General features: G+C 37.8%; 1 protein-coding gene across 1 annotated transcript in view; it reads right to left on the bottom strand.

The window, feature by feature from the left end:
* Window positions 1–9,955: 9,955 nt before the first annotated feature.
* The window catches only part of IFIH1 (interferon induced with helicase C domain 1), a 50,784-nt gene continuing 33,617 nt past the window's right edge, over window positions 9,956–27,122 (bottom strand). Inside the window, exons 6-16 of the mRNA XM_010971381.3 lie at window positions 24,144–24,354; window positions 23,076–23,293; window positions 21,782–21,898; window positions 20,011–20,134; window positions 19,199–19,465; window positions 18,609–18,868; window positions 16,025–16,174; window positions 14,402–14,563; window positions 10,953–11,143; window positions 10,354–10,447; window positions 9,956–10,254 (exon numbers count right to left, since the gene is read on the bottom strand). Of these exons, the coding sequence (XP_010969683.2) occupies window positions 10,075–10,254; window positions 10,354–10,447; window positions 10,953–11,143; window positions 14,402–14,563; window positions 16,025–16,174; window positions 18,609–18,868; window positions 19,199–19,465; window positions 20,011–20,134; window positions 21,782–21,898; window positions 23,076–23,293; window positions 24,144–24,354 (1,974 nt within the window). The 3' untranslated portion in view covers window positions 9,956–10,074. The remainder of the gene's footprint in view (window positions 10,255–10,353; window positions 10,448–10,952; window positions 11,144–14,401; window positions 14,564–16,024; window positions 16,175–18,608; window positions 18,869–19,198; window positions 19,466–20,010; window positions 20,135–21,781; window positions 21,899–23,075; window positions 23,294–24,143; window positions 24,355–27,122) is intronic.

Raw genomic sequence — 27,122 nt, forward strand, 5'->3', positions numbered from 1 at the left:
GGTCCTGGGTTCAATCACCAGTACCTCCACTGAAAAAGTAAATAAATAAATAAAACTAATTATCTCCCCCTTGCAAAAAAAAAAAAAATTCTAGAGATCTAGAAAAAAACTTTGTGGGATTCATGTGCCAGATTTTGGAAGATTTTTTTGAGGTATAGTTGATGTACAATATTATATAAGTTTCAGGTGTACAACATAGTGATTTACAATTTTTAAAAGTTATACTCTATTTAAAGTTATAACATATTGGCTACATTCGCTGAACTGTTTCATGCTCATGGTAGATGACTTAGTAAAACAGTCAATTTGAACTGGCAGAGCTTAGCGATGTGGTCAAGGAGTTGTATGGGAGCCTGTGGGATCCAAAAAGCCGGTGGGCTCTCTGGACCATCTGGTGGCTAAGGGATTGCACTTTCCGTCCAGTTGGCACAAACTCTGATGCAGCAAGCTCTCTCTTTCATGCTGCCTCCTCCGCCAGGCTCATACAGATGAACTGTCACAGAGGAGGGACTTTGTGGACCACACAATCTACTCGGGCATGAATTCCTTCTCCTTTCATGTGATGCCCAACTGGCCACACTGAGGCATGTGCACAAACCCACGCTTTCTCTCTTGGCGAACATGAGGCCAGAGAAATTACTTTTTTGTGTGTGATACGGAGGCATGACCTCTTATTCTTTTGTAACCCTGTTCCTACTCTTACAGGAAAAAGGAACAACAACATTGCCTTCTCCCCTATAAATTCCCATCTCCTGATGGACAGTGAAAGAAGAAAATCCTCTTTGTTGAATACAGGAGGGGCCATGCTCAACTGCTTGAGGGCTTGCTCTAGTTTTGCTTTTACTCAAATGAAATATCCAAAGTGCATTATAGATATTTTCAGACATATTCTTACAGCCTGAAGAGTTACTTAGGCCAGAATCTCCTTGTCCCTAGGATTCTCACAATTTATCCCTCGCTAAATGTAGGGTCCCTCCTTTGAAAAATCCCTAGTCGCTGACCTCCGAGTGCCATTACAGCATCACTTACTGGTAAACCTAATATTTCACGGAAGTACAGACACTTCAATGGTTTTGGTATTTCTAATACAGTCATATATTAGTTATAGACACAATAAAAATACCCCCCCAAAAAAACAGATTTCTCATATGACTTTAGGAAAATAGCCACTTGCTCTAAAATTCTTTCCTGCCACCCCTGTGAATTTTTCCAAGACGAAAGAGGCAGCAAGAGTTTTGAGGAAAAGATACATTGCCTACCTTCTGTAAGATTTTATCCCATCTTCTACTTGAATTTATAGGCTAGAAAAGATTTTCAGGAACACAGAGCACTTGTAATCATCATTTTGCTACAGCCTCTGTAACATTTAGGTGATAGAATACTCCAGATATTAAATGAGTCACAAAAACTTTAGTAAGAGAAAATCAGATGGAGAGTCAATGTCTCCTAACTCAGTTCAGGTCTAAGAACTGAGTGCCTCATCCCTTTTAGAGGACTTGAGGTATCAGGGCAGGGAGGGGAAGGTACAGAACGACGCCTTCCTTCTTCCTCTTCCTTAGGTTATAATGGTCTTTGCTATGACAATAATCAATGGATTGTGACTTGGTAAGGTCTGGAAGAAAGCCATCAGAAGTGCTGTGCAGAATGAACTTTCATTGACCTGGATGAGTACGTGTGTGTGAGACAGAGATATAAAGTTGCCGAAGATGGATAAAGCAGGAACAGTAAAAGCCAACAACCTCCAGGAGAGTCATGTCAGACGGCTGGGAGTCAGAGATCTGAGTGGCGGACAAGCCCAAGTTTTAAGACAAGGGGGGTCTTGATTTCCCCCTTCTCATGCTAATAGGAAAACAATGTGAACTATTTTATTAATAATTTTATATTGGTAACATCAATATAATATTTTTGCTATATTGAGCTAAATAAAGTAAGTTATTAAAATTAATCTCGCCTGTTTAACTTTTTTAATGCTGCTATTGGCAAATTTTAAATTAATTATGTGTATCATATGTATATTAACAGAGCTGGTCTAGAATAGGTTAACATCTTAAAGGCTGACAAAGGCATCATTATCTCCAGCCACAGCCTAAGACAGAGCGGCACTGGAAAGGGCCAAAGAATGGGGAGTGTGGAGACCATGTCGTCCACGTTATCAGAAGCTCACTCTCCCGGCTTTACTGGAATGGGTACCCCAAAGCACCTTATTTAGCTCTTGAGACCAAGATAGGACATGGGTCACAACCAGTTTGCCCCCATTGGTGGACCAGGATGGACAGAGGAGGAAGTAACCGAGATCCTTAAGCTCACCAGCCTCCTTGGGAACTAGAGCCTCTGGGAAGAAGAAGGGTTTGCTTTATTCACAAATCAAGAGATTCTGACTCATTTTAAACCTTTTCCTCAGGACAAAGGAATTGTATCCACCACAGCTCAGTGATCATGTGGGCGGACTAGGAACAGCTGGAGCCCAGTGAGTAAGTTCTTTGGTGAAATGAAGCAGTTACTCCTTGTGCCAAGAACATGACCACACGTGACACTAGATGACGGCTGAACAGGACTGAGTCACACGGAGAGCATAAATCAGGTGATGTAAAGAAATGACTTGTATTTCTTTCTATCAGCAACTGTGCTGTCCTTTTGTCTTTCTTTTGTTTACTGTCATCAATTCTATGCCAACCATGTTTTCCGCAGCTCGTGATTTTATTTCAACATCATCCAGAACCACTCATTTCTCTCCCTCTCACTGCCAAAGACCGAGTCCAGATTTTCATCACCTCAGCCCGAATGACGGCAACCAGCTTCTTCCTTAATCTTTTTCCTTCCAATTTTTCTTTCTCTTCAATATGATTTAGCTTGTTAACTCCTTGTAGATCATCTTTTCTAAAACATGTCACTCCACTGCTCAAAAAGCTAGAATGACTTCAGTAAGGCATTCTAATAGCTAGATAAGCAAAATACATTCATTTTCATCTTCCTTCTTCCTCACCATCCCCATTTAGAAAGTACTTTCTCCTCTTCTTCCTTTTAAAAATTATTTTAAACAACTATGAACATCTATTATACACAAGGCATTATTCAGATTTCTTATTCACTCTAATTCAGAAGGTTTTCTCAATTGATCCCTGACTTTTCTGAACTCTACAATACCTATAATTTGTATACCACACAATTGTTGTATACTCAATTTTTTTCTGATAATTTTGTGCTCATAATCATTGAATGCCCAACCAGTTTGTTAACTCCCCAAGGTCAGAGATTGCACCTTGTAAGTCAAATCAGGAAAGGAAATTAGTATTTATTGAATGCTTTCTTTGTGTCAGTCACTGTAAAAGTGCTCAGCATTTGTTATCCGGAATTTCTCTGTATCCACTTTGCCTTGTGTGGTGTTCACCCTTCATTGTTTCCATATTTCCCTGCCAAACCTCCCCAATGCCTGATGCCAAATAACACCGACTCAAGTGTGTAAGAAGCAGATTTACTGGTATTTCGGGACAATGATGGTAGAATTTCCACTGGTGATTTCTGCTTGGGCTGCAGCCTCTTGCTTTGCTTCTAGGATTTCCTCTCTCTACAGTGTTTTCTCCCCTCCTCTTTAGTTCCTCTAACTGATCCTGTCTTACACAAAACATTTTAGCTATTTCTTTGACTCATTACCAATGGAACTATAAGAAGACTTCATCTTAAAAAATAAACACAAACATTGTGGGGGATGGGTTCTAAAACAAAGATAGTTCTCTCTCTCTGAGAGTTATTCTGTGAGTTTTAAGTATTAAAGAATCTGTTATACACACATTTTCTCATTTCATCCTCTCAATGATCCATTCCACGGTCTTTCACATAAGACAGGAATTTTGGGTTCAGTTAATACTATTATGAAACTAGTTAATTGGATTCAGAAAATGAAATTATCTACTTATAAAATACATTCTGTCCTGTTTCTAAATTTTTTGGTTAGAGAATTGGTCAGATGCATTTGAGTCATTTCCTATGTGAAATATAATACTTACATCTAAGAGAACATAGTTGGATGTTTGAAAATTATAGCTTATTATGAACTAATTCTCATATTTCTTTAGATATTATTGTATGAATCTGAGTCCAATCTGGTGGGAGAAACCACAGAGTAATTTGCACAGGTAAATCTTAAAGTAAATAATGATTAACTTTATGGGTTCTGAGTAACAGGATTAGCTAGTAAGAAGTAAAAAGGACACTAACATATATGCAAATAACAGACATCTGAAGCAGCCACTTCCCTTGTGGCTGAGATGGAGCCCTCAAAGCTGATTCAGACCTTATTGGAGAGGGCAAGTGTAGGTTACCGAAAGCAAGGAAGTTGTCATGGTACCACTGGAACTTGCCAGAAGTCTACTTTTCGAGCTTGCTGGAAATGTGCCCTCTAGGGACCAGGGATATCTGCTCTTGGGGAGGTGTCTCACTGGAGGTGCTCTACACAAAACCGCCTGAGACTCTGCAGTTGCTGGCCACTGAGTGCTGCTGGATGCCATGCAAGACCCTGGTGCTGGAGAGAGCCACATGTACTGCAGGAATGGGATGCTGGAGGGCCTCCCACACTGCAGAAGCTTGTCAAGTAAGCACATCAGAACCAGCAAGCAAGCCCTTTCTTCTGCACTACCTCTTTAGCACCCTCTACAGGCAAACTTTAATGTCATGATAGCCGGCAGAGCAAAACATTTAAAAGGCCCAGATGCATTTTTAGGGAGCAGTTAAAAAGGTTGAATTTGGAGATAAAAGGCAATAAATTGATAATTGTCACTGTTATTTTCTGACATTCCAGAGACTACAAATATTAATATGAATATTCACAAAAATTTCCCACTTCCAAATGCACACTTTCAAGGTGAAAAAACCATTTGTGGTTTAGGCACCCATCAAGCCTAGGATAATGAAGAGAGGAAAAGAAATGAACACAGTAAAACCATATTGATTTACATTTAAAGGAAGAGATGGGGAGGAGTAGGGGAGATAAAAAGTAATACAGGATTATTTAGGGAAATAAACTGGAGAAGTTTTGAAAAGAGAAAAGGAGGTGGTGAAGTAATTTTCATGTATAATTATAGTTCTTTGGGAAACACAGAATTTAAAAGATTTGAAAATATTTTTATAATATGCAATATCCATTTGGACTTTTTCTGCATGCCAAAAATATTTAAATTAATTTTTAATTTGTCTGGATATTAATGTTGGGTTTCTTTTAATACAGCTCCATGTTGAGAGAAGCTACAAACAGAAGCAGCTCTATTTGGGTTACACTGACCATAACATTGTAAAACTTTCTGAGTCCATCAAATCGTGTTTCTTGCAGTCTTTTAAGTTTTGCATTTTGTCTCAAAAGAAATGAGTGATAAAAACAAAACACTGAACTAAGTTGTTTATTTCAAAATATAGAGAGCCTTAACTAACCTTTCCCCATGAAGTTTGTGACTTTCAGTAGAAAAAAACTGTTTATTCTAATTAAACACAAGAAACATCAATGTTTTAGAGAAAGAACTCAAATGGGAACCCTGTCCAAGATAACACTGATGGGTGTTTTTGGTCATTGTAGTATTATACAAATCCTTACAGCTTAATGAATTATCATTTCCAAGGCCCATTAAGGGATTCAGACGGCAAGAATTAACCTTCCAACAGTCCATGCATCCTATGGGTACACAATAAAATACAAGCATGCATAAAGAGCAGCAGAGGGCAGGGTTTGAAGGAAATATTTAAGCTGGAAAAAATGCTCATCTTTGGTTCATTATTATTTTACATATATATTACTGAATTAAACAGTTAAATTTCTTTCATAAGTGTCAAAATAATGTCCAGTTTTGAAAATAGTATGTAAAGAATAATATATTTCATCAAATATATTCAACTTAAATGGTGGCTCAAATGTATTCTAACAACTGCATGGTTAACTGTTATTTCCTATACACAGTCTGTTCCTCTTCCCACCTAGAACATGGCCTTTAATTTGGATTTTAAACTTATGAACCAATAGGGCTCACCTATGATGATAAGATGCTTATGAAATAATTTATTTCCTGTAAAAAGGGATTTGGTAATGCTCTGTGTGGAAAATATCTAAAAATTATAAAGAATGTCTGGAATGTTTTCCATATATATTTATTACTTTATAACCTATGACCTGAAAAAAAAAGTTTAGGGATTTAGAAACAAATAAAAAACAATTACTATTCGTGCCGGACAAAAATTACTGTTGACATGTTACAACGGAATCTCTGTCTCTTTCTTTTTTTCATACAACTGCTGGCCTGCTCTATACAGCATTATTATTTTCTTCTTGGAGATGAAGACAGACTCTAATTAGAATTGTGTCTACATGATAGACCTGCTTAAGTCCTGTAGCCACTTCATAAATAAGTGCTGATCTTTATATTGATATTAATACCTGCCTTTATGTTGCACACATGGAAGATCTGGACATTAAATCCGTCCTCTCGCTACACTGGAGAGCATATTCATAGCAATCAGGTTTCCTGACAGCTACTCCTTACTTCTTGAGATCAGCGCTCTAGGCTAATCATTGAACGTGGGGGCTCCAAGTCTGTACATATGCTATTTATAATCAAGCCATCGGTCTAAAATGTACTATTGCTACGCCTTACCTACAACTGTGCTTCTGCTGCTGCTGCTGCTGCTTGTCTGGCAACTCTTGTTAATATATTCTAGACATTATTGCCTACTATGTGCCAACTACCAGGTATATTCCACACAATATCCAAATTCTCCTAAAAGTCCCTCAAAGTCACTATTGATTTCCTACAGTCTCAGAGAGATTAAGTGACTTGTTCAAGTCACAAAACCCAAGTCTGTCTCACTCCATGCTCTCGCCAGAAAAACAAAGATATAAAATTGCACACCTAGTATAACTAATTAAGGAGAAATTCACAAACTGAAGAAGACAAAAGAAGCTCACAGTCATTTCAAATTAACTTCATAACTCTTCAAGGAAAATAAAGTAATTTTCTTTCTTTTTTCTTAATTGCTATGGCTCATGTAATTGTTTACCAGATTCTGGAAATGAGCACTTTTGTGCTCATGGTGCATGAACATGACTTTCCCTGAATGTGCTCTCCATTCTAGTTTTGAAAACGTAAACTGTGTCAGATACTGGAAACTGAAACATGGGGTTTGTCTTTGAAAAACATAAAGGATGTCTGCTGAAGAGGTGGCAGGTCTTCTCCCCATGTGCAAAGGCACATATCAGAGAGGATCACAGTGACCAGAAAACTTTGTAGCAAGAATATTTTGTAGAAAATATCAATAAAACCCAATAAGCAATCTACTTGGGGGCTGAACATTGCTAATTTTCTCACTTACTATAGTTCTTTTCCACGGGCACATAAGTATGTTTAGGTCTCCTACATCTGAAAAGCAACAATGACAACGAGAAACTCCAAATTCTCTTTGGCTTTATGTTTAACTGAGCTGAAAACACTAGAAGCCTTCCTTCCCTGAAGTATAACGTGCTGATGTAGAGACTATCCAACTGCAAGGAGAGAAATACTCACCTCTCTTATAACATTTTTCACTTTCAAGATTGCTTGTGACATGCACTAATTGTCCCTTGGAAAACCATTTCTCATCCATTTTGTGTTTCTATAAACTGTAAATTACTGTATCTTAATTTCATATGATCTGAAATGGTCTCAGACTTTCAGTAGTAAGCCTTTACATTTCTTATCCACAAAGTTGGCCGATGATCTGTTGGCTTAGAAGTTCTTGTGGTTCTGGAATTTCAGGACTTTCAAACCTGCCTTGAGATGCACGACTCCAGTGTGCCTGTTCTGTGAGACCCCTGCAATGCCCTCTCAGATACAAGCCACCTTCAAATGTGTCATCTGCTAGGGCAGGTTATTTAGCTCACAGCTGGTGATGTGGCTGCTGTTCACCACAAGTCACCAGACAAGGTCTCAAAATGGAAGCAGTAGGGAACCAGAAGCATTAACTGTGAGAATGCTAGAGCTGTAAGGAAACGTTGACGTCATTTAGTATCATCTCTCATTTTCCAGGAAAGTAAACTCAAGCCCTGTGAGATGAGGTCACTCAGTCACCCAACTACTTGAAGGTTTTGTACAAACTAAAACTTGGGCATTCTAATCTGATGTCTACATGTCGTGAGCATATTTTGTAAATGACCTTAAAATATTATGATTATTAAACTGTTCAGTAACAATCAATCACAATGTTACAATGCTTACAATTGGTTTTGAATGAAATACATGCATCATAGTTTGAGTTTTCAGGTACAATCTCAAATTTAGTTTTATATTACTTTAAACATGTATTTTAAAACTCTGAAGTAGAAATAATACTTTATTGAAAAAAATACTGGAAAATGTAGATGAAAAACCTGATATTTGTTGACATCTCAAAAATACTCTACATATGTTATGGTAGTACATTTAGCTATTTTATACAGTTGGCTTCTTGCATAATTTCCAAAATGTTCTAGAAGACAGAAATACTTCAAATGGAGTCAATTGGAGTTTTAAAAAGAATTTTAAGAAAACCACAATTTTCCTTTGTTCTCTTGCATTCTGAAGAGCTCTGGCTGGTTGATATTCATCTTTGCTTAGGTCTTACCAAGAAAATATTCAAAGCTAAATTTAATTAATCTGAAAACCACAGACGAATTTTCTTTTCACTCCCTCCAACATTTTGTTTCTCCTTCGTCATAGGAGGTGACCTTCTGTGGTGCAGACCGTATATGAGACCGCCAAGTGTGGGTTAAAATGTCATTTATGCTCTGTCTTGATCATGTGGCCCTTCTATGCCAAAAGAGGCTGCTTGTCTACCGGGAGAACGTTCTGTAGTGCTGGGCCCTGTGTCCATCTCCAAATGATCACACACAGTTCAGAAATACTGAAAATGTCCCAGACACAGAGAGGTTACTCTTCTGCTTAGGACTAGGGAGTGGTGGAGGTAGACATTATCTATTATTCTCCAATGACATCCAGCATCTGCTACTTGCTATACCCTGTGTAAACCCTGGACATCACTGACACAGGTCATCTTGTAGGTGTAATAACCAGTCTGGATTTAGCCTCCATTCTTGTTATTAGGTACTTTTCGAGCATCGTGTTATGTTTGTGAGCTGAAAGCTGTGGAAATAAGTTTTAACATACCTGAGACTGCTTCTTAATAATACCTTGCCTTTGATGGCACTTCTCATTTTTTGAAGTGCTTTCTCTGCCCGAGGTGGATATGCCCTGAAGATTCCCCAACCTTGAGGGGCAGGACCTGTGAATATGATGGGGTTACACTTAGACTCCTGTGATTACAGTTAAGACTCTGTCTTAGCAGACTTGCGAGAGTCTCCTGCTGGCCTTGAAGAAGGAAATAGCTGTGACAGGCCCCGTGAACAGGCCATGGTGAGGGTGACCCTGGGAGCTCAGAGTGACCCCCAGTAGACAGTGAGCAAGAGAACGGAAATCCCAGTCTTCAGCTGCAAGGAATGACAGCCAACAACCTGGAAGAGTTTGGACGTGATTCTCCCCACAGTGTATCCAATGAGAACCTTGTCTGGCTGACACCTTGATTTCAGTCCTCTCAGACCCTGTGCAGAGGACCTGCCTGGACCCATGACCTGCAGAACATGTGCAATAATAAATGGGTGTTGTTTGAAGCCACTAAGTTTGTGGTCATTTGTTATGCAGCAATAGAAAACTAGTAAAAGCAAAGGCAGATAACACTAAAATCATTTCACCAATAAGGAGACTGGCTCAGAAAGACGAACTGATTTGCTTAATTTTATTCTGGACTGAGATTGGTGCCTTGGATCCTCATTTATACTCCAGCATTCTTCCCCCAGTACTGTAACGCTCCAACTGATGAGAATGACTGGTAGCTTTTCTTTCCCTCTGCCCACCAACAAGACAGAAATTGAAAGCATAATATATTATCTTCTTCCAAATACAGCTCAACACAGAGTAAAGCAATGATTTTATTAATTCCCACTTCAGTTCTGTGGTATAAGGAAAATAGTAATCAATATCATATTAAGTGTCAAGTTGATAATATCTGAAAGGAATCTTGAACTGAACATCAGTCTTCATCACTAAACAAACAATATTCTGAATAGTTGAGATCGGGAAATGTGATCGGTAATTCTACCCACTTTTTATATTGTTTCTTTACCAGATTATTTTTGAAAACCACTACATAGTTCTTTATTTTGAGACAAGGCAAATCTAAGCCTTTGTGCACCATCATCGTTCCCCAAGTCTGGAAAACAAAAGAGAGAATGAGGGAAAAAATTAATGCACATTCAATTAAGAATTCCGTTTGGTCAAAGTAAAATTAAACCCACAGTAATTTACTTACTTGGCCACATTCTTTGCAGATTATCTCGCCATTTATTTGATAGTCGGCAAACTTGTTTTGCAGTGCTTTGTTTCCTCTCACAATATACAGTTTCCTAAAATTACCAAGGAGTCAGAATCACCCCTGAGAATTTGCAGAGGAACAATAACACAGCCCTTGGCTGCTGGACTCGCCGCTCAGCCCCGTGCATGCTGTCTCACACCCTGTTCCTTCTCTCCCTCCTTCTACCCAGGTCACCAGGCAGAGGCCCTCTTTTCACAGACACCTCTCAAGGGGTATGTTGCCTTTTGTGGCTTCTTTCAAGTTGGCTGATTATTTTAACCAGACTTAAGCTGTTCAAGAATTTGAGAACAAATACGAGCAGACACAAACTGATGTGCCTTGGATCAAAATGGCCTTGGGTTTTACAAGTCTCTCTTCCCGCCCCAGGTGATATATTTAAAAAATGGGCACTTGAAATAGGGATGTAATTTAGGGGCGAAGGAGGGGAAGTTCTGAAAAATAATGAATCTCATTTATACTATTTTGGAAGAACATTCATAATACAATCTGCTTCCTCCCTTATAAAGAAACTTAAAATTGAGTCTTCCTGGACTTACTTGAACTCTGGTGTCATATTGACATGGTGCATCCTCTCAATTACGTGGATATCTTTTCCAGAGCAGGCTGGAACACTGCAGTTCTTGCAGAGAAAACTTATTAAGGATGGGCTGTCTTTGAATTCCTTTGCAATACTTCTCCTGATTTTCATTTTCTTTTCCATTATACTTTGCAACTGTAATTCCAAAATCTGCATCAAGAAAAGAATATTCAATGCTTTTTTTAAAAATATAGTTTCACTGAAGTAAGTGCCTGGAATTCAGAGATCTTAGACAGTTGTGAAAGTATACCTTAGCCCACAGTCTAGAAATAAACATAATGAGGCAACAGCCCCCAAATAATTTAGCATAGAATCTTCTGTAATCAGGGAAATGAGGAATCTTCGGCTGTTCAAAACACAGCCTATTTGATTTTAGAAAAGTTCTATTGTGAGAAAGTCTTTGGCAATATTTAATTTAAAAACTCTCCCTCTATCTTCTTCCTCCATTAGTTTTAATTCTGTCTCATAAAATAAGTCTACTCTTTCTTCCACATGGAGTCTCTTTAAAGAACTAAACACTGTTACTTCGCCACCCTTAGTTGTCTGTTATCTGTGATAAGCCCCCAGTTTCTTCCATTTTTCTTCATACATTATAATTTCCAGGCCCTTTGCTATCTTAGTACATCTCCTCTTTTTATATTTGTGGTAGAATCTACTAGTTTCCCACCAAGTAGCCACTCTTCCTAGGAACAGAACTGTAATTTTATTCTAGGTAGAACTCTGCTAGCTAGATGACTGCATTTCCAAGCCAGTGGCCTTTGAGCCATGAGAAGATACTGAGTGGAATTTCCAGAAAGGTTCCTTAAGTATCAGATAGCTGGCATTGCACTTTCGCCTTTTCCATCTTCCTCCTCCTTTCTTCTTAGTGTGAACATGTGGCAGTTTAAATTATAAAAGCCCTGATCTCCAGAATGGAAGCCAAATGATAAAAGGGCAGAGAAGAGGGAGAGAAGAGTTTTGGCTTCCTCACGACATCATGGAGCTGTTGTATGGGTCTAGATTGCCTACCTTCGTTATATGAAAGAATAAATCCTTAAATTTTTATATTCTGGATTATGTGGCTAGTGGAGAAACTTACTGCATAACAGAGACAATACAGGTCGTTTATGAGACACAAAACTTGAGAGAGGGACTGGCCAGTTCTCAGACCTCCACAACTTCACAGTAGCAGAAAAACCTAGGTCTTAAATAATTTACCTCCAAACTAAACCTCTTGGAGATAACAAATTTATATTAAATTGCGGAGGAATCTATTGCTTTCCTTAAGACCGAAGGGAAGTTTTCAGTAAAATCATCATGCTGATGAACAGAGCTGAATGGCCCATTTCTTTGGCTCTCACCTCTGTGTTTCAGCCTTGATTTGAGGTAGCCAGATTTATCACAGAAAAGAGAAGAAAACCTTGCAAGTGCACCTGCTGGATTACAGCACGGTTTAATCAGACAAGTACAAAGACTAATTTCCTATGTAAATTATAACAATATGATGGATTGAAGTATTCTGTTCCTTAAAAGTTTAATAAGGTTGTTCTTGCAGGATATCTATGGCTCAGTGAGCTGATTAAGAGGCGATCTGGGATAGGATCACATACATGTAGGCTATTAAGAAACACCTATTAGTGTGAGAGAAAGAAACAAAACCAAGGTCAGTGTTTGGATATGTAACCAGGACATCAGAGACTAAAAGAATAGCTCTAAAATAGTAAAGAATATAAGACAATTAGGGAGGGGAAAAAAAGAAAAGAAATCATAATAAATACATGGAGCCACAGCTATAATCAATCTAAGTCCAAATAAAACGTAATAACACAGCAAGAGTTGTCGGGGCAATGCCAGGGAAAGTGTTTAATATCTTCAACTTGCTCCTAGAAGTCTGATTTGGTTTAAGAAGCTTTTAGTTATGTATAAACTCTGTATATGACATGGAAAAATGACCTCACCTTACATGTGGTTGCCTGAATCGTTCATTAGTGGTTGCCTGGACATTGTCTTGAGAAGGATTTTTAAATCAGAAGAAAGGAGTGCTGTGAGCTGATAGCAAAGTCTGCTGGGGACTTGGAACAGAGCAGTGGTGGCATGTACCCCACATCATGGCCATCCCTGCTCTGAGTCTGCCTACCTGGAGTAGTTCTAGGATGGTAGGTCAATTAACCAAAGGAGACCTAAAAAGGCAGTTCATTCTAGGGAACCCAAAGGGGCTGTGTCTTGCTCTAGAGAGTAGCTGGGAAAATGTGATGCATAAACTCCAGAAATGGTTCTAGAGTTTACACACAACAACTGGTCTTGAAACATCAGTCCTTGAAATCATCCCACTTGATTTATTCATTTAGGACTTTAAATGTAAAGCAAAAACTTTCCAGCGGTATTATATGGCCACAAATGTTTGATTTGACACCATAAAATGTTTGGTTTGCCTTATATTTAAAGGGGTTTTAAAATATAAATTCGTGTAGAAACCTGGCCAGGAAACCTTGGAGTTGGTTATAGCAATGCACACCAATTTGAAAGCATCCCTTTCGTGAAACTCTATTTAGGGGAAAGCCAATTCCAATGTTAAGAAACTAACATTCACACCCATATGCAAGGGTGTGAATTTTCTTCTAAATGGATTGTTTGCTATTATAGTAGTTACAGTCTTTAATTCAGTGGTATGGGGGATTTCCTGAAATATTGTAGAAATACATTCTTCCTTCACCGCATTCCTCTCACAACTCAAATGACTCTATGTTAGTAAACTGAGATGCAGCAAGATGACAAATTACGTATTTTCTTAACATTCAGGGCTAGCCTCAACGTCTCTCCCTTGAAGAGGCCTCTCCCAAACACCCAGCATGAAGGGCCCACCTGGAGGCTTGTTCCACATTGTCCTATTCTAATTCTCCAGCACATCTCTCCATATGATGTATTTCTTGCTTTATTTCTGTTTGTTTCTCTTCCTTAAACCTCACTATTACATACTAAAATATAAGTTCCATGCAGCAGGGGTCTATCTGCATGGTTTGCCAGTGTGTCCTCTATTTCTAGAATGCTGCCTGACACACAGCAGGTGTTTCACAAATATTTCTGGGATGAAAAAAACCACAAAAAACTGTGCCTGTACAATCAAATTAGACCAAACCAAAATTACCAGGTGGGGTTGAATAAGTGATGAGTGAGTTGCACTCATCTTTCTGGAGCAACGGCAGCCTAAATCTGTATGATCAAAGGTTATAGAATGGCTCCCTGACAATTTCTGCCCACCATGGATCTAGAGTCTTTGCATCTGAATCTGGACTTTGCATACCCCATCAAACTGGAATTTATAATCCAGCACAATGTCTGTCTGGAGACTTAGCTGCAGAGGTATCAATGGCAAACACACGCAGCCCCTGTAAAGTGAAAACTAAGTTCAGAGTTGGCCCGGGACAATACCTTATGCGCAAACTCCTCTTGTTTCATATTTTGAACACGGTCTATTGCTGTATACATCATTTTCTCTCGGAAATCATTAACTATCTCACGCTCAATAACTCCTGAGCCGCTCTGGGCAACCAGGACGTAGGTGCTCTCGTCAGCTCTGGCTCGACCACGGGCCTGGAGAACATAAAGAAATCAAGTGAATGAAGGGCTATGCCGTGGGAACTCACCTATGTTTGTCCTCAAATGACATTCATAGCTCAGTGTCTCAGTCTTAAATGAACCTTCCATTCTCAGTAAAATCAGTTATTATTCACGTTTTGTAAATTGGCTATTTGAAATTCCAAATGCACTTCGTGCAGAAACAACATTCTAAAGTGATGATGGCTGGATCCCCAGCAGCCCTTAAAGGCCTCAATTACACAAGACCATCCTGTCCAGCTTTTCTGTCCCCAAGGACCCCCTCGCAAACCCTGGGAATCATGTGATTTGGGCTGGGGGAGCCCCACTCCCCGTGCCTGACAGAAGGGATGAATGGGGGAGAAGCGGCACCTCTGACCTTGACACCAGGGCTGTGGAGCATGCCACTCTGTTCTGGCACCCTACCTTCAAGCTGAGCACATTTTTCCATGAAAACATGCTCAACGTGGTGATAAATGTCTATAATCTTTTAATTAAAGTAACAATATTTACGTACATTTTGAATAACAGAAAATGTAATGGCCTTGCCCTGGAACCTCACTATCGAACTTAATATTATCCCCATGAAAAATGCATTCTGAGTAATAAGACACTGACTAACACATCAACTCCTAAAATACAATACTTAATTTGATGGCTGTCTGGTTATCTTAAGTCTTCCATGACTTGCTTTCCATTCAAGGATGCAATTTAAAGTATTAAAAAAAAAACAGCTAATTTTATAGGAATAATATTATCTCTATTCATCAGCACAATTCTCACACATACTCAACAAAAGGTAACAATTATATTGTTAACATAGTGTGGGCAAGAAATAAAGTGAAACTGAATGAAAACTGGGACATTTCACTAATTTTTTCTTTTTTGCATGTATATGTCGGCCTCCCTCAACATTTAATTATAAAAAATTTCAAACATAGGGAAAAGTTGAAAGAGTAATAAAGGAAAATGCTAAAACAGTAGGGCTCCCTGAGGTTCAATGTGTTACTCTGTCAGGCGTTTGCCCGACACTGCGCTTCAGATCCCGGGCCCAGCTGGGGCATCAAAGATGTCCTAGGAATGAGGACGCCTATTCTGACTCTTAGAGATGGGCCATGTGTCATGCTCTTAAAAAGTTTTAAGACACAGAAATAACAACCAAAGAAGAGTTGTTTAAAAATACAACAAGTATCTGGTTGTCAGATGAATTAAACAACAATATAAAGGCAGTACTACATGGCTCTTCAAGATTTCTCTTTTTTTTTTAAATTAAAGTATATTTGATATAAAACACTAATAGTTTCAGGTGTGCAACATAATGATTCAATATTTGCATACATACTGATTTCTCTTTTAGTAGGAAAACATATTTTAAAGCTATGTGTGCTGTTTTACTAAAAGAAAACAAAACAAGAACATAAGATCAAAAATTGACATAGTTGAGGTATTTGAATGTACCTGGACCATGGCTATTTCATTAGTGACGAGACCATAACGGATAACGATGTTACACTCTTTAATATCCAGACCTTCCTCTGCCACCGTGGTAGCGATAAGCAGATTTATTTTCCCCGTGCGGAATTTACTAATGACTTCTTTTTGTTCATTCTGGAGAAACATTTTAATAAATTAAATGTAATGCAAAACACATCAAAATCTTCTAATTAGGAAAAGAAATATTAAATTGCAACTGGTCAGTGTAAATCCAAGGATTAGATCATACACGGATTTGCTACCATCTGTTTTTGGCACTGAACAAACACATGATGGGGAGACAACATTTGATTTCCAATCTGGGATTACCACCCAATAACAAAAATATTTCCATCCATCAGTCTGGAGGTGGGAAGGTCATCATTTATGCCAGCGAAATAAACTGATGGGTGACTTGCGAGGAAGAAAGGAGGTGGTGCTCTCAGCTGACAAGAGGAAACGGTGATGAGAAACTGAAGTGGGGTTTGCTTTTCACTGTGTTGACTTCAGAATCTTTTAATAGTCAGAGAATAAGATGTAGTGACACTTTTAAAGATAGTCGAATTTTGAGTTGCAGAGAAAACATACACTGTATACTGCATTTGGTCACTTTAAGAGTCATTTGAGAAAAAAAACAAACAAACATATGAAATAATCCTAGAAGAAACTGAAAACATTGGCTGCCTCCAGGGAGGAGAGTTGGAAGGCTGGAGGACAATGGGGAGCCCTGAACTTAATGATTTTGAAAGAGGCAAATATATTATCTGTTCAAAGGGATAATAAAATACAAATGAAATAACAGGTTATTAAAAACATAATTGAGACAGCTATATCTACATGGGAAAAAATCTGAATTCTGAAAGTTAATACAGGTAAAGAAATTAAACACATACTTTGGCCCTTGCATAGGAGGGACGCGTTAGCGTCTGGCGAAGCCAGCGTAGTTCTTCGTAACGGTTCTTAAAAAGCTGTTGGTCCAGAGGCCTTAGCTGCATATTCACACTATCTTTTGCCCCCATACATTAAACAGAGATGCACACGTCAGTCAGACAGGCTGTGTGTTCTCCTGACTCCTTCCCTTTCTTTTCAGAGCCAGATGTTTCATCATGTGTCTTTATTTGACACCTATCTGCTGCAGAATTCTGCAGAAAGCTCCCTTCCTCATATTCTCGGATAATTTCTGCTTCTTGTGCTCAGGCCCACTGATAAAGACCTACCAGTCCTTGGATTCTAGCAGATGCTGTGCCTTATTTCAAAGGAGTAACTTTAATTACGAGAACTTCAGACACAGTGTCAGACCCTCAAATCACATCAAGTCGATGCCTAGCTCCTCTCCCAATGGGTAAGTTCAACTCAGTGCCTAAGGTGATGAGGATGTGGGGAGTGACCAAGGGGGTGTGTTCTATATTTTGGCATGCAGCCACCAGGTCTGAAATGGATAAGGAGCAAAAAGTAGCTTGAATGTCTACTTTCCATTTTTACTCCACCTCTTTTCAAAGAGGAGTTGAGGCCACATAAAAGCAAAGTCATAACACTAAGGCTAATATAATAGAAACTAAAAAACAGGACTAGAAGTGAAAGAGTACAGACGTATTACTTATAAGGATTGACACAGAGGCTGAGAGAATGAACTTCAGTTTTGCCTGTGAGTTTCCAGGAAGCCAGGGCAAAAAGGGAAACATGTTAAGTATACTGACTCTCATCATAAAGAAGAAAGCAAACTCCTTCCCCAAGGAAAACAGTGCTTTCTCTGGCATAAATTTTAGAGGCAACTGTAATGTGAGAACATGTACAGAATGTATCGAGAGTCATGGTAGGCAATTTCAAGAACTATGTCTTTTCAGCAAACATTAAAACAGATTTAATTTGCTCCATTGGACTAAATGATGAAGCCCATAAGAGAATTAAAGTGTTCTCTTGTCCAGCAAGACTCAAGGTCAATGTGACTTCAGAAGAACATTTTACCCTAAACCGTCCTTGTTTCACCCATGCTTTTAACGTCTATGAATGCTTTTCTTCTCTCCCAAGGTTTTTTGTTTGTTTGTTTGTTTTTACTGTGCATATAAGTAGTACAATGAATTGAAAACAAAACAAAACAAAATCTTTAAAGCAAAAGAAAACCTCTCATGGTCCCAGATCTCTAACACATCAAATGTCTTAATTTTCCCAAGCTCCCTTACAGATCTCATACTATGCAAACATATTTTACATAGTTCTGATTATAAGCACACATTTCTGTGGGAATTTTATTTTTCCACTTGATGTTATATTGCAATCATTTTCCCATTTTGTTATTTAGCTTAAATGTCAATCATTTTTGCAAAGGAAATTCAATTTAGAAAGTTCCTTCAAGTATGTGAAACAAAATGACTTCTAGAACAATGCTTAGCCTATTAAATACCACAGATTAGATTGCTATTAAACTCATATTTTCTTTCAAGAACAAGTGTTTCTTTCCATAAAATTATCTGTGGGTTGGTGAAAGGACTGATGAAAAAAAGACTACAACTATCCCTTTTGGGAAAAGAAAGAACAGCGTAAGAAAAAAATTCCAAAATAATTTTCACACCTGTGTCATGGGCTTGAACTCGCTGCTGTGTCCAGCTCCAATCAGATAGTGGGCTTTGACTCCTACTTCTGCAAATTTTTCATTCTCAGTAATCCACTGGGAAAGGGCATATGCACTCTGTCGTGTTTTGGTGAAAATTATTCCTCGTGCTGATTCCTCAGTCCTTGTATATTGTTCCATTATGGTGTTTCTTAACTTGGTCAGCTTTTCATTTTCATGGTCTGGGTTTTCAGCCAGCTTTTTCAACATTTTCTTGTTTTCTTTAAGAAATAATTCACTTAAATTAGTAAAATGCGTGAATAATTACACTGGAAGATTTTATATAATGATGTACTAAGATATTCAACTACAGTTAATCTTGTGCCATATCTAATAATCAGGCTAGTTTTAAAAAAGAATGATTGTGATCATACAGCTTATGACTAGTCTGATCACATCAATTAGAAATAGCCCCAATATGAATGGGACTTCTTTCAAAATGAACGACTATTTTAAGAGGGTCTTTTGGAGCACTCTTGAGAAGGAGTGGGCTCATCCCAAAGAGGTGGTGAATGCATGAGACCATGCAAAAATGTTACACTGATTCTTACCCCAAAATAAAGTCATGAGAAATCGATCTGTATCATCCAGTTTCAAAGGTTTCTTTTCATCATCCTCATCTTCATCACCACCGTCACTACTCTCATCACTGTCATCTTCTAGGACTGCAAACTTCTTTTCTTTCTCATCACTGTAGAAAGCTTCAAGGTGATTGTAGGCATCAATCATTCGAATTGTATCATTAATTTGTAGGGCCTCATTGTACTTTCTCAAATGTTCTGCACAAACACGATCTTTGCGATTTCCTTCTCTTGCAGCTATGAAAGAATATATTGTGTACAGTGAAGTGATGATAGAACACCACCCCCTGGCCCACCAAACTGTGCTGTGGACTTGAATATGTTTATAATGGTGACTTGAAAATAGGCTTCACCTTGTTTCTGAAACGAGCAAATCAAGGATCAAAATGTGCCATGAGCACTATAAGAAAGCAAGTTTTCTGACTCCTCGACTTGCTACTCGTGTTCTGTGTCAGCGAGAACATGCACTTGATTCATGCTGACTCAGAAGAATGGCATGACAAACATATTAATTGAGTTTCTGTTTGGAGATAGAGAAGTTAATATTTATCTTAATATTTTAAATATACAATAAGTGAAAGACTGGAGATAAAGAGAAAACAGACGAATTGGTGCCTCTTTCCTTAGTAAGGAATGAGAACGTGTTTATCCTTGTCCTACTTAGAACACAGAAATTCCATTTGCTATTCCATTTGCTTTCAGTTTGCTTGGGATTACGTGATACACCATCTGGAATCCTGGCATAAATGTGGGATAAATTGTTAGGTCAAAACCCAAATTACCTTTTTTTTCCATTTGAATGAGCCATTGTTCATAGGGTTGAGTTCCAAAATCTGACATTGGACAAATTTGGCAAAATGCTTGAATGTTTGTCATTATTTCTAGAAGTTTATCTTTAAATGGGTCCTAAAAGTAAATTATACACTTATTCTTACATGTTTATATTGTTAAATGAGTAACAGTATTTGTTAAAATAATTTCTGTGTTGTAATAAATTTGATTCAGAATCTATCTAGACAAAGTAACAAGCTCATCTCTGATCATGTCTTTGTACATGGACTTTTTAGTCAGCTTCTCTTTCACCTCTGCCCTCCACCCTCAAGCCACACCAACACCATGTATCCCTGCTGGAATTTCATTTTAAAAGTCTGACAAATTAAAATTAATGAATAATATATACACTTTGATTGATAATAGTAACCTTAAAAACATACATTAAAGTAATGCCCCAATTATTTAGAAAGCCTGTAATCTCATTTAAGAAACATTCCTTTTTTAGAAGAATTGGTTATAGTATAATTTCTACCAAAATAAAGAGTTAAAAGGCAGAGTTTTGAAAAAAGCCAGACACAGAAGAGTGCATACTATAGGATTTCATTTACATAAAGTTCAAGATCAGTCAAACCCCTTTTTGGTGTTAGAAGTCATGACAGCAGTTCTCCTAGAGGGGTGAGTGACTGGAGGGGAGAGTGGGAGGTGTTGGGGGTTGTGGCAATGATCTGGATTTTGTTTATACAGGTGTGTTCAGTTTAGGAAAGTTCAACCATCTGTACACTTAGGAATTGGTACTTTTCAGTACATGGGTTATGCTTCAATAAAAAGTATACCAAAAGTTAATTAAGTTTAAAAGTAAGATGGCGAATTCTTTTAATATATCCTGAGGATATTGTGGATTTTTAAAATGATTATGAGTAGAAACATGCATTTTAACTTATCAAATAAAACTGAATTAAGTAACAAAAAGTGAAGAAAAATAAAGTACATTCAAATGGGCTAGTTCAGCTGGAATAGACAGTACTCCTTTTGAGAATTTCCCCCCACCCCAAAATTGATCTATGGAGATTGGTTACTAATATTGGTTTAGTGCCTACTACATTTCAAACACAATATTATCTATTAAGTACAGTTCATATCCAACATCTTTACGAGGTAGATTTTCAAAGATTACACCCATTATCAAGTACATACAGCTAAAATGTATCATGCCTGGTATATTTTACAAGAGACATTATTGACATAATGTACTGGTCACAATGTCTAAACTGACCCTTAGTTGGATTTTATAATCCATGAAAATGTTCATCACGAAAACACCATTAAAGTAAATGTTCACTTCTTTACCATGAGGATTTCCCTAATAAAGTAAACATGCCAATTAGGTAGGAGTCTCATTATCATTGTCAACTACGATCTGGTAGCAGAAAAATGGCTTTGTTCAATGTCAGAAAACCAATTCTGGAATTCACTAAGAAAGTAAAAAGAACAAAACAAGCCATGGTTGTCCCTCTAGTTTGGCCATACAACCCTCCCCTCCCTCACCCATCATGGCTTCTATGTAGTCAACCAATCAGTGGGCTACTCTTCACATAACACAGAGAGCTAAAAGAAGGATTGAAGAGAGAACTCACAGCAGGGCTTTTCTTCCCAATATCAATAAAGAAGAATAAAACTATAATTCTTTGCTAAAAATTTGAAATAATATATTTCAGATGGTCAGTATAAAATAATCTTTGCATCTTTCAATCAAATAAACATAAAATTTCAAGCACATACTTCTCTGGTGTCATCTGCAATTACAAACTTTTTGCATGGTTCCTTTATTTGGTCTTTAAGTTGATTAATATTTTCTTTCACGGTTTTAATGGAAACTGCATCAAGATTGGCATATATCTGGAAAAAAAGATATTTTTCAATATTCAAATAATTACTTTGCCCTTTCAATTGATTCAATGAGGAATTCTTTCTCATGTAAGAAATAGATAGCATGATTTGCTAAACATAGCATTTTAGTATTACTTTACTGTGGATCTGATTAACTAATAACATTTATCCTGAGAGAATAAAAAGGAACTTCTAAATCAAGTTGGTGGAAAATTTCAGGAAAAAATGTATTTATTTTCATTCCTTAAATTCCATTTTCCAGCTGGAAAAATGGCTGTGGAGAGAGTGCATCAAATTGCAGAGGCTGGTTATGAGATAATCGTATTACATGAGGCATTTTAAAGGCCATCCTGACATCCAAGCGTCTTATTACTACTTTCTTCTATGCATAAAAGAGGACAGTGCAACGCTAGGAGCAGCCGAAGCGCACGTGCCTGGATTTGGATTGGAGTTAGTCCTTAATCCTAGCAACAAGTTATACCTTGGAGCCAATAATTGTGCCTCCGTCTACTCTATGATATTTACTGACTTCAACTTTAAGTCCCTTCAAAGTAAGGGACTTAAAACACAAATTCAACTGCCTCGGGTGCCAGCATATCTTGTGAGTTACTCTGAAATCATTTGATGCTTGAGGTCAACAAAAGCACTTTTTGTGTTGTTACCATTTTGGGTGAGGGGACAATGCTGACAAGAAATACATTTTTAATTTAAGATTCTCCTATCGTGATTTTCTCATTAATTTGAATTACCCCAAATCTGAGGATCACACAGAACAAAAAAGGGCACAGAAGAAAACATGCAACTTTGAAACTCATGGAGTATGTATGAAAATTAGAAACTTTCACAGTTTATGCATATTTCTATATCAAATAGATCACTAAGTTTAGCAACAGGGGTAGATATTTAAAAGAAAGTATTTCATTTGTCCCAATTTTTCCCGAGTTATGTTTGCTCTCCTTAATTTCTGTGCTACTGTTCTGTGTCATTGTTGTTCATTAGCGCATATTACTGTTTTGTAGAATACTGAATGTATTTACTTTATCTGAAGCATATAGATTTCACTTAACTGATGATCATAAACTTTCTTTCATTCACTCCGTGATTCTTGGACTTCATCTTCCCCAAGAAGCACTGGCATTTGCTCTAACTTTGGCTCTTTGGGTTATGCATAAAGTTAACGACTTACTTTTAAAATGTGTTCTTCGGCTTTGGCTTGCTTTCTGGCCCCTCCAACACCTGGTGACGCTGTTAGCCCCAGTATCTGAGGTAAGGGAATCACTGGTTTGTCTTCTTTTTCAAGTTTCTTGTTTTTCAATTTCTGTTTCAAATAATGCCTCATGATGTTATTATAGACTGCTTCTTTGTTGGTGTGATGGCATTCATCAATGATGATGAGGGAAAAGTCTTAAAAGAAAATCATCATAGTTTATTTGGCCATACTGGCAATGTACAGTGAAAAAAGTCCCTTTAAGCAAGTAAATGGAGCTGCCATGCGGGTGTCTTTTCTTGGGCAGAAGACTGGCAGGAGCATCCTTCACTTTTTAAGGGGAAATGCAACTATCCTAGCCACCTGTAAATATGGAAGTTTATATATTCTAATCATGAAACTGTCCCGGTTAGATATCATCCCCATTTAACAAATGAGTTTCTTAAAGTTTATAGACCTGAAAAGTGTTATGGGATGGAATTTAAACCATGACTTATTCCCCAAAACTCTCAGGATTATACTTTGTTCTTTAATAAAATACTTACTTTTAGGTTTGTGAATTTTATTTTTATTCTAGCAAATGAAAACACTATTTAAAGAGGAATAATTTTACCTTTTTTAACATTGCATTTAATTATTATGATTATATATACTTCTTTCCCTTCCTCCTTCCTACCTTTTCTTCCCATCCCCCACAAAATAGAAAGGACTGTATTTATTCTATGGAGAAGAAGGCTTATCTAACAGGATGTATTAGCATACAAAAAGAACTTGTCAAAACTTAGAAATAAAAGTAAATGGAAAGTCCAGGAAGTGTTTGATTTAATAATATTCTTGTACAGAATAAAATGGTTTTATTAAAAACTTGCAACTTTTTGTTTGCTTCCTCAAAGAAGGCTTTTAATAAAAACTTAAGCAATAGAAAACAGTTTAAACCAAAATTAATTTTTAAATCAATATTTCAAAATTATTTAATTAACACAACCTCTGTTACTACCATTCATATTACTACTAATTCTGTTTCCAGAAAGAAACATTTCAACCAACCTGACAACTGCACACCAGCATCTTCTCCTTCTTCTGAGTTTAAAAGCGCGTTTTCAAGGATTTGAGCTGTACTGATAATAACATCACAAGATTTGACAACTTTTGGAAATGATATTTTCAATTGGGTATCACCACTTAATCCAATAACATGATACCATTTCTTCAAAAATGGTTCAAACTCCTTGCGGAAGAGCTGTTCAACTAATGGTACCTTTAAAAATGCCAAAGTTAAAATGAGAGAGAGAGAGAGAGCATTGTCAGACAAAAGGAGTATTGATCAAAGGCCTACCAGGGGTCAAGCATTAACAGGGGTGTTTACATTATCAGTTGATTAAGCATAACAGCCTATCCATCATTCCATTCATTCATCTGTCAATAAACATTTATTGACTGTCCATTAGGTGTAGACATTGTGTCTGGGACACAAAGAAGTTTAAGATATGGTTGACAACTTTCAAGATCTCATTCTAGCTGAGCATAAGGACCAATACTAAACAAAACAAAACAGATTATCACAACACAATGTGATAATCACCCATGAAAACACATAGAAAGTGACAGTAAAAGGGAAGAAGCAACTGACTGCTCAAAAGAAGGGTTTAGAAGGAATTTTAATCTTGTAAACCATGGGTCAGTGAAGAGATAAATTGAAACTAAGGCTGAATTTGTAGAACAGGGTCAGCTATAAAGGGCTATGAACACCAAGCAAAGTATTTTAAATTTAGTATAACCGTCCACAGGACTCTTGTGAGTTGTGTTGTGGAGTAGATTTATTCCTCTGTTTGTCTGGGGATCAGGCCAGAGGCACCCTGCCTGAAGACCTGGAGGGAACAGAGAACCAAAAGTGAGGGGTGAGACATTGCCTAGGAGAATGGATAGAGGTGAAGGGATGGACAGCTGGACTAGCTTTGGTGGCTGAGAGGGAACAACAGCAAACAGTCTTGGCAAAAGAAGCGAAAACTCTTTTGGAGGTGTTGCCGAGCGAGAGTGCGTTGGCACTGAGATGACTCTACCTGATTGGTGATTCATGGTATCTTCACATTGGCCAAGAGGTGAAAATGTAAATCTTCATGAAGACCCTGACCTGCAAGACCATCACCCTGGGGGTGAAATCCAGCAATATCATGGAGAATACAAATGAAGGCTAAGATCCAGAATAAAGAAGGCATTCCCCCTTGGCCAGCAGAGGCTCATCTTCACAGGCAAGCGGCTGGAAGATGGCCTCACTCTTTCTGACTACAACCTCCAGAAAGAGTTGCCCCCACACCTAGTCCTCTGAGGGGTGCTGTCAGTTCTTGTCTTGCATTCACAATGCCCAGTGATGGCATTATGCTGCACTCTAGTCATCTGCCCCAATTTATGCTCAGAAATTACCAGCTTTGGTAATAGCTCCACCTGTTCAAAGTGGTAATAAAAGTTTTGTTGCATGGTAGGAAAGAAAAAGAGCTGACTCTCAGTATGTTGTAGTGTCTGCTGAAGGTGGCTGGGTTGACATCACCAGCCATTCAGGGTAGCTCCTGTATTAGGGGAAAGGAAAAACCAGGCCATCTTGAAGATTATATTTTAGAAGAATTTATATAATGGAAGCCCAGGTGTGCACAGTGTGGCGAATAGAGAGTTGGCAGGAAGGAAGGAATAGTTTCAGGGACAAACATCAAGGAATGTGCATTATATTCCTCATAATGTTAATTACCTGATAATGTGATCAGTGGTTATCTTTCCACTAAAAGGTATGTGCTATGCTTTTTTTTTTTTTTTTAACTTGAGGTGAGCTTCACTTATGTGAAAAATAAGAACTGGCTGACCCTCTTTGCTAGAGAACAATGCATGAAGAACACTGCTGTGTATTATTATTTAGTAGAAATGGTAAAGGCTTCTAAGAGTGAATGTGGAGGGAAGAAGAGGTTAAATGGAATCTAGGGATTTAAAATCAATAACCAAGTTTGGTGAGTAAAACATAACACAGGGTAGAAAGAATAGAAAGAGAAACCTTCAGTTAGTGGGGTTTTTTCCCCCAAAGTGAAGTCTCTGTCTACCTGCCAAAAAACTAATTGAGAGATTTTGCAAATACAGACTCTGAGACCCATCCAAGAACTACTGAATCTAGGGACTGACCATCTCTGGGGACAGAGTCTTGAAGCTCGAGCTTTTATGAAGTTTCCATTATGATATTAAAGTCTTTTCAAAATTTGAGAACCATAGCTCTTCTCTTTCTTCCACAAAGTCATTTCTGCTTCAGTGTTTCACAACCAATTTTTCCATTCTATCTATACAAGAGAGAGGAAATAATCGAAGAAGGAAGTCAGCAAAAAAGATTCTGAGGAAGAGAAGGAAAATGAAACTCAGGAGAAAGAGACAGCATGCCCCAGGGGAAAGGGAGCTCTGGAAACAAGGCCATCTTGAAACATTCCAGCTTCTTGCTTGCTATGTGACCTTGGACAAGTTACTTAATGATCTCAATGTCCACATTAATAAAGTCAAGAAAATATTAACTTGTGGTGGTGGAATTGTTAAAAACATAAAATGAAATAGAGGTTGACATATTGCCAGTACTTGGAAAACTTCCCTGATATGTCACCTTCCTTTTATTCTAGCAGGAAACCTCAGCTCTGCCGCTTATTGGCTGCATGTTCCTGATGGGCCAATTAAAACCTCAGAAACTAAGTTTCCCATTGGTAAAATGGAAAATATACGGAAATATAGTTACTTCAAAGAGTAGCCATGTGGTTTCAATGAGATAACGTAAAGTGCAATACAATATTCATTATTATATTATTAATACATACTTCTTATTTCCTAGACTGTAGATTTTTTTGTGGACAGGATCTGCATTTGATTTGTCTTTAAATAACCACATGCTGCCAAATTACTGAAGAATATCTATACTAGAGTGACATAGAAACCTGAGATTCTGGCCATAAAGGTGATTCAAGACCTTCTAAAGAAGTAGCATCTTCTGGACTATACAACAAAAAGATG

This window comes from Camelus bactrianus, chromosome 5, assembly GCF_048773025.1.
Source record: "Camelus bactrianus isolate YW-2024 breed Bactrian camel chromosome 5, ASM4877302v1, whole genome shotgun sequence".
Classification (NCBI taxonomy): Eukaryota; Metazoa; Chordata; class Mammalia; order Artiodactyla; family Camelidae; genus Camelus; species Camelus bactrianus.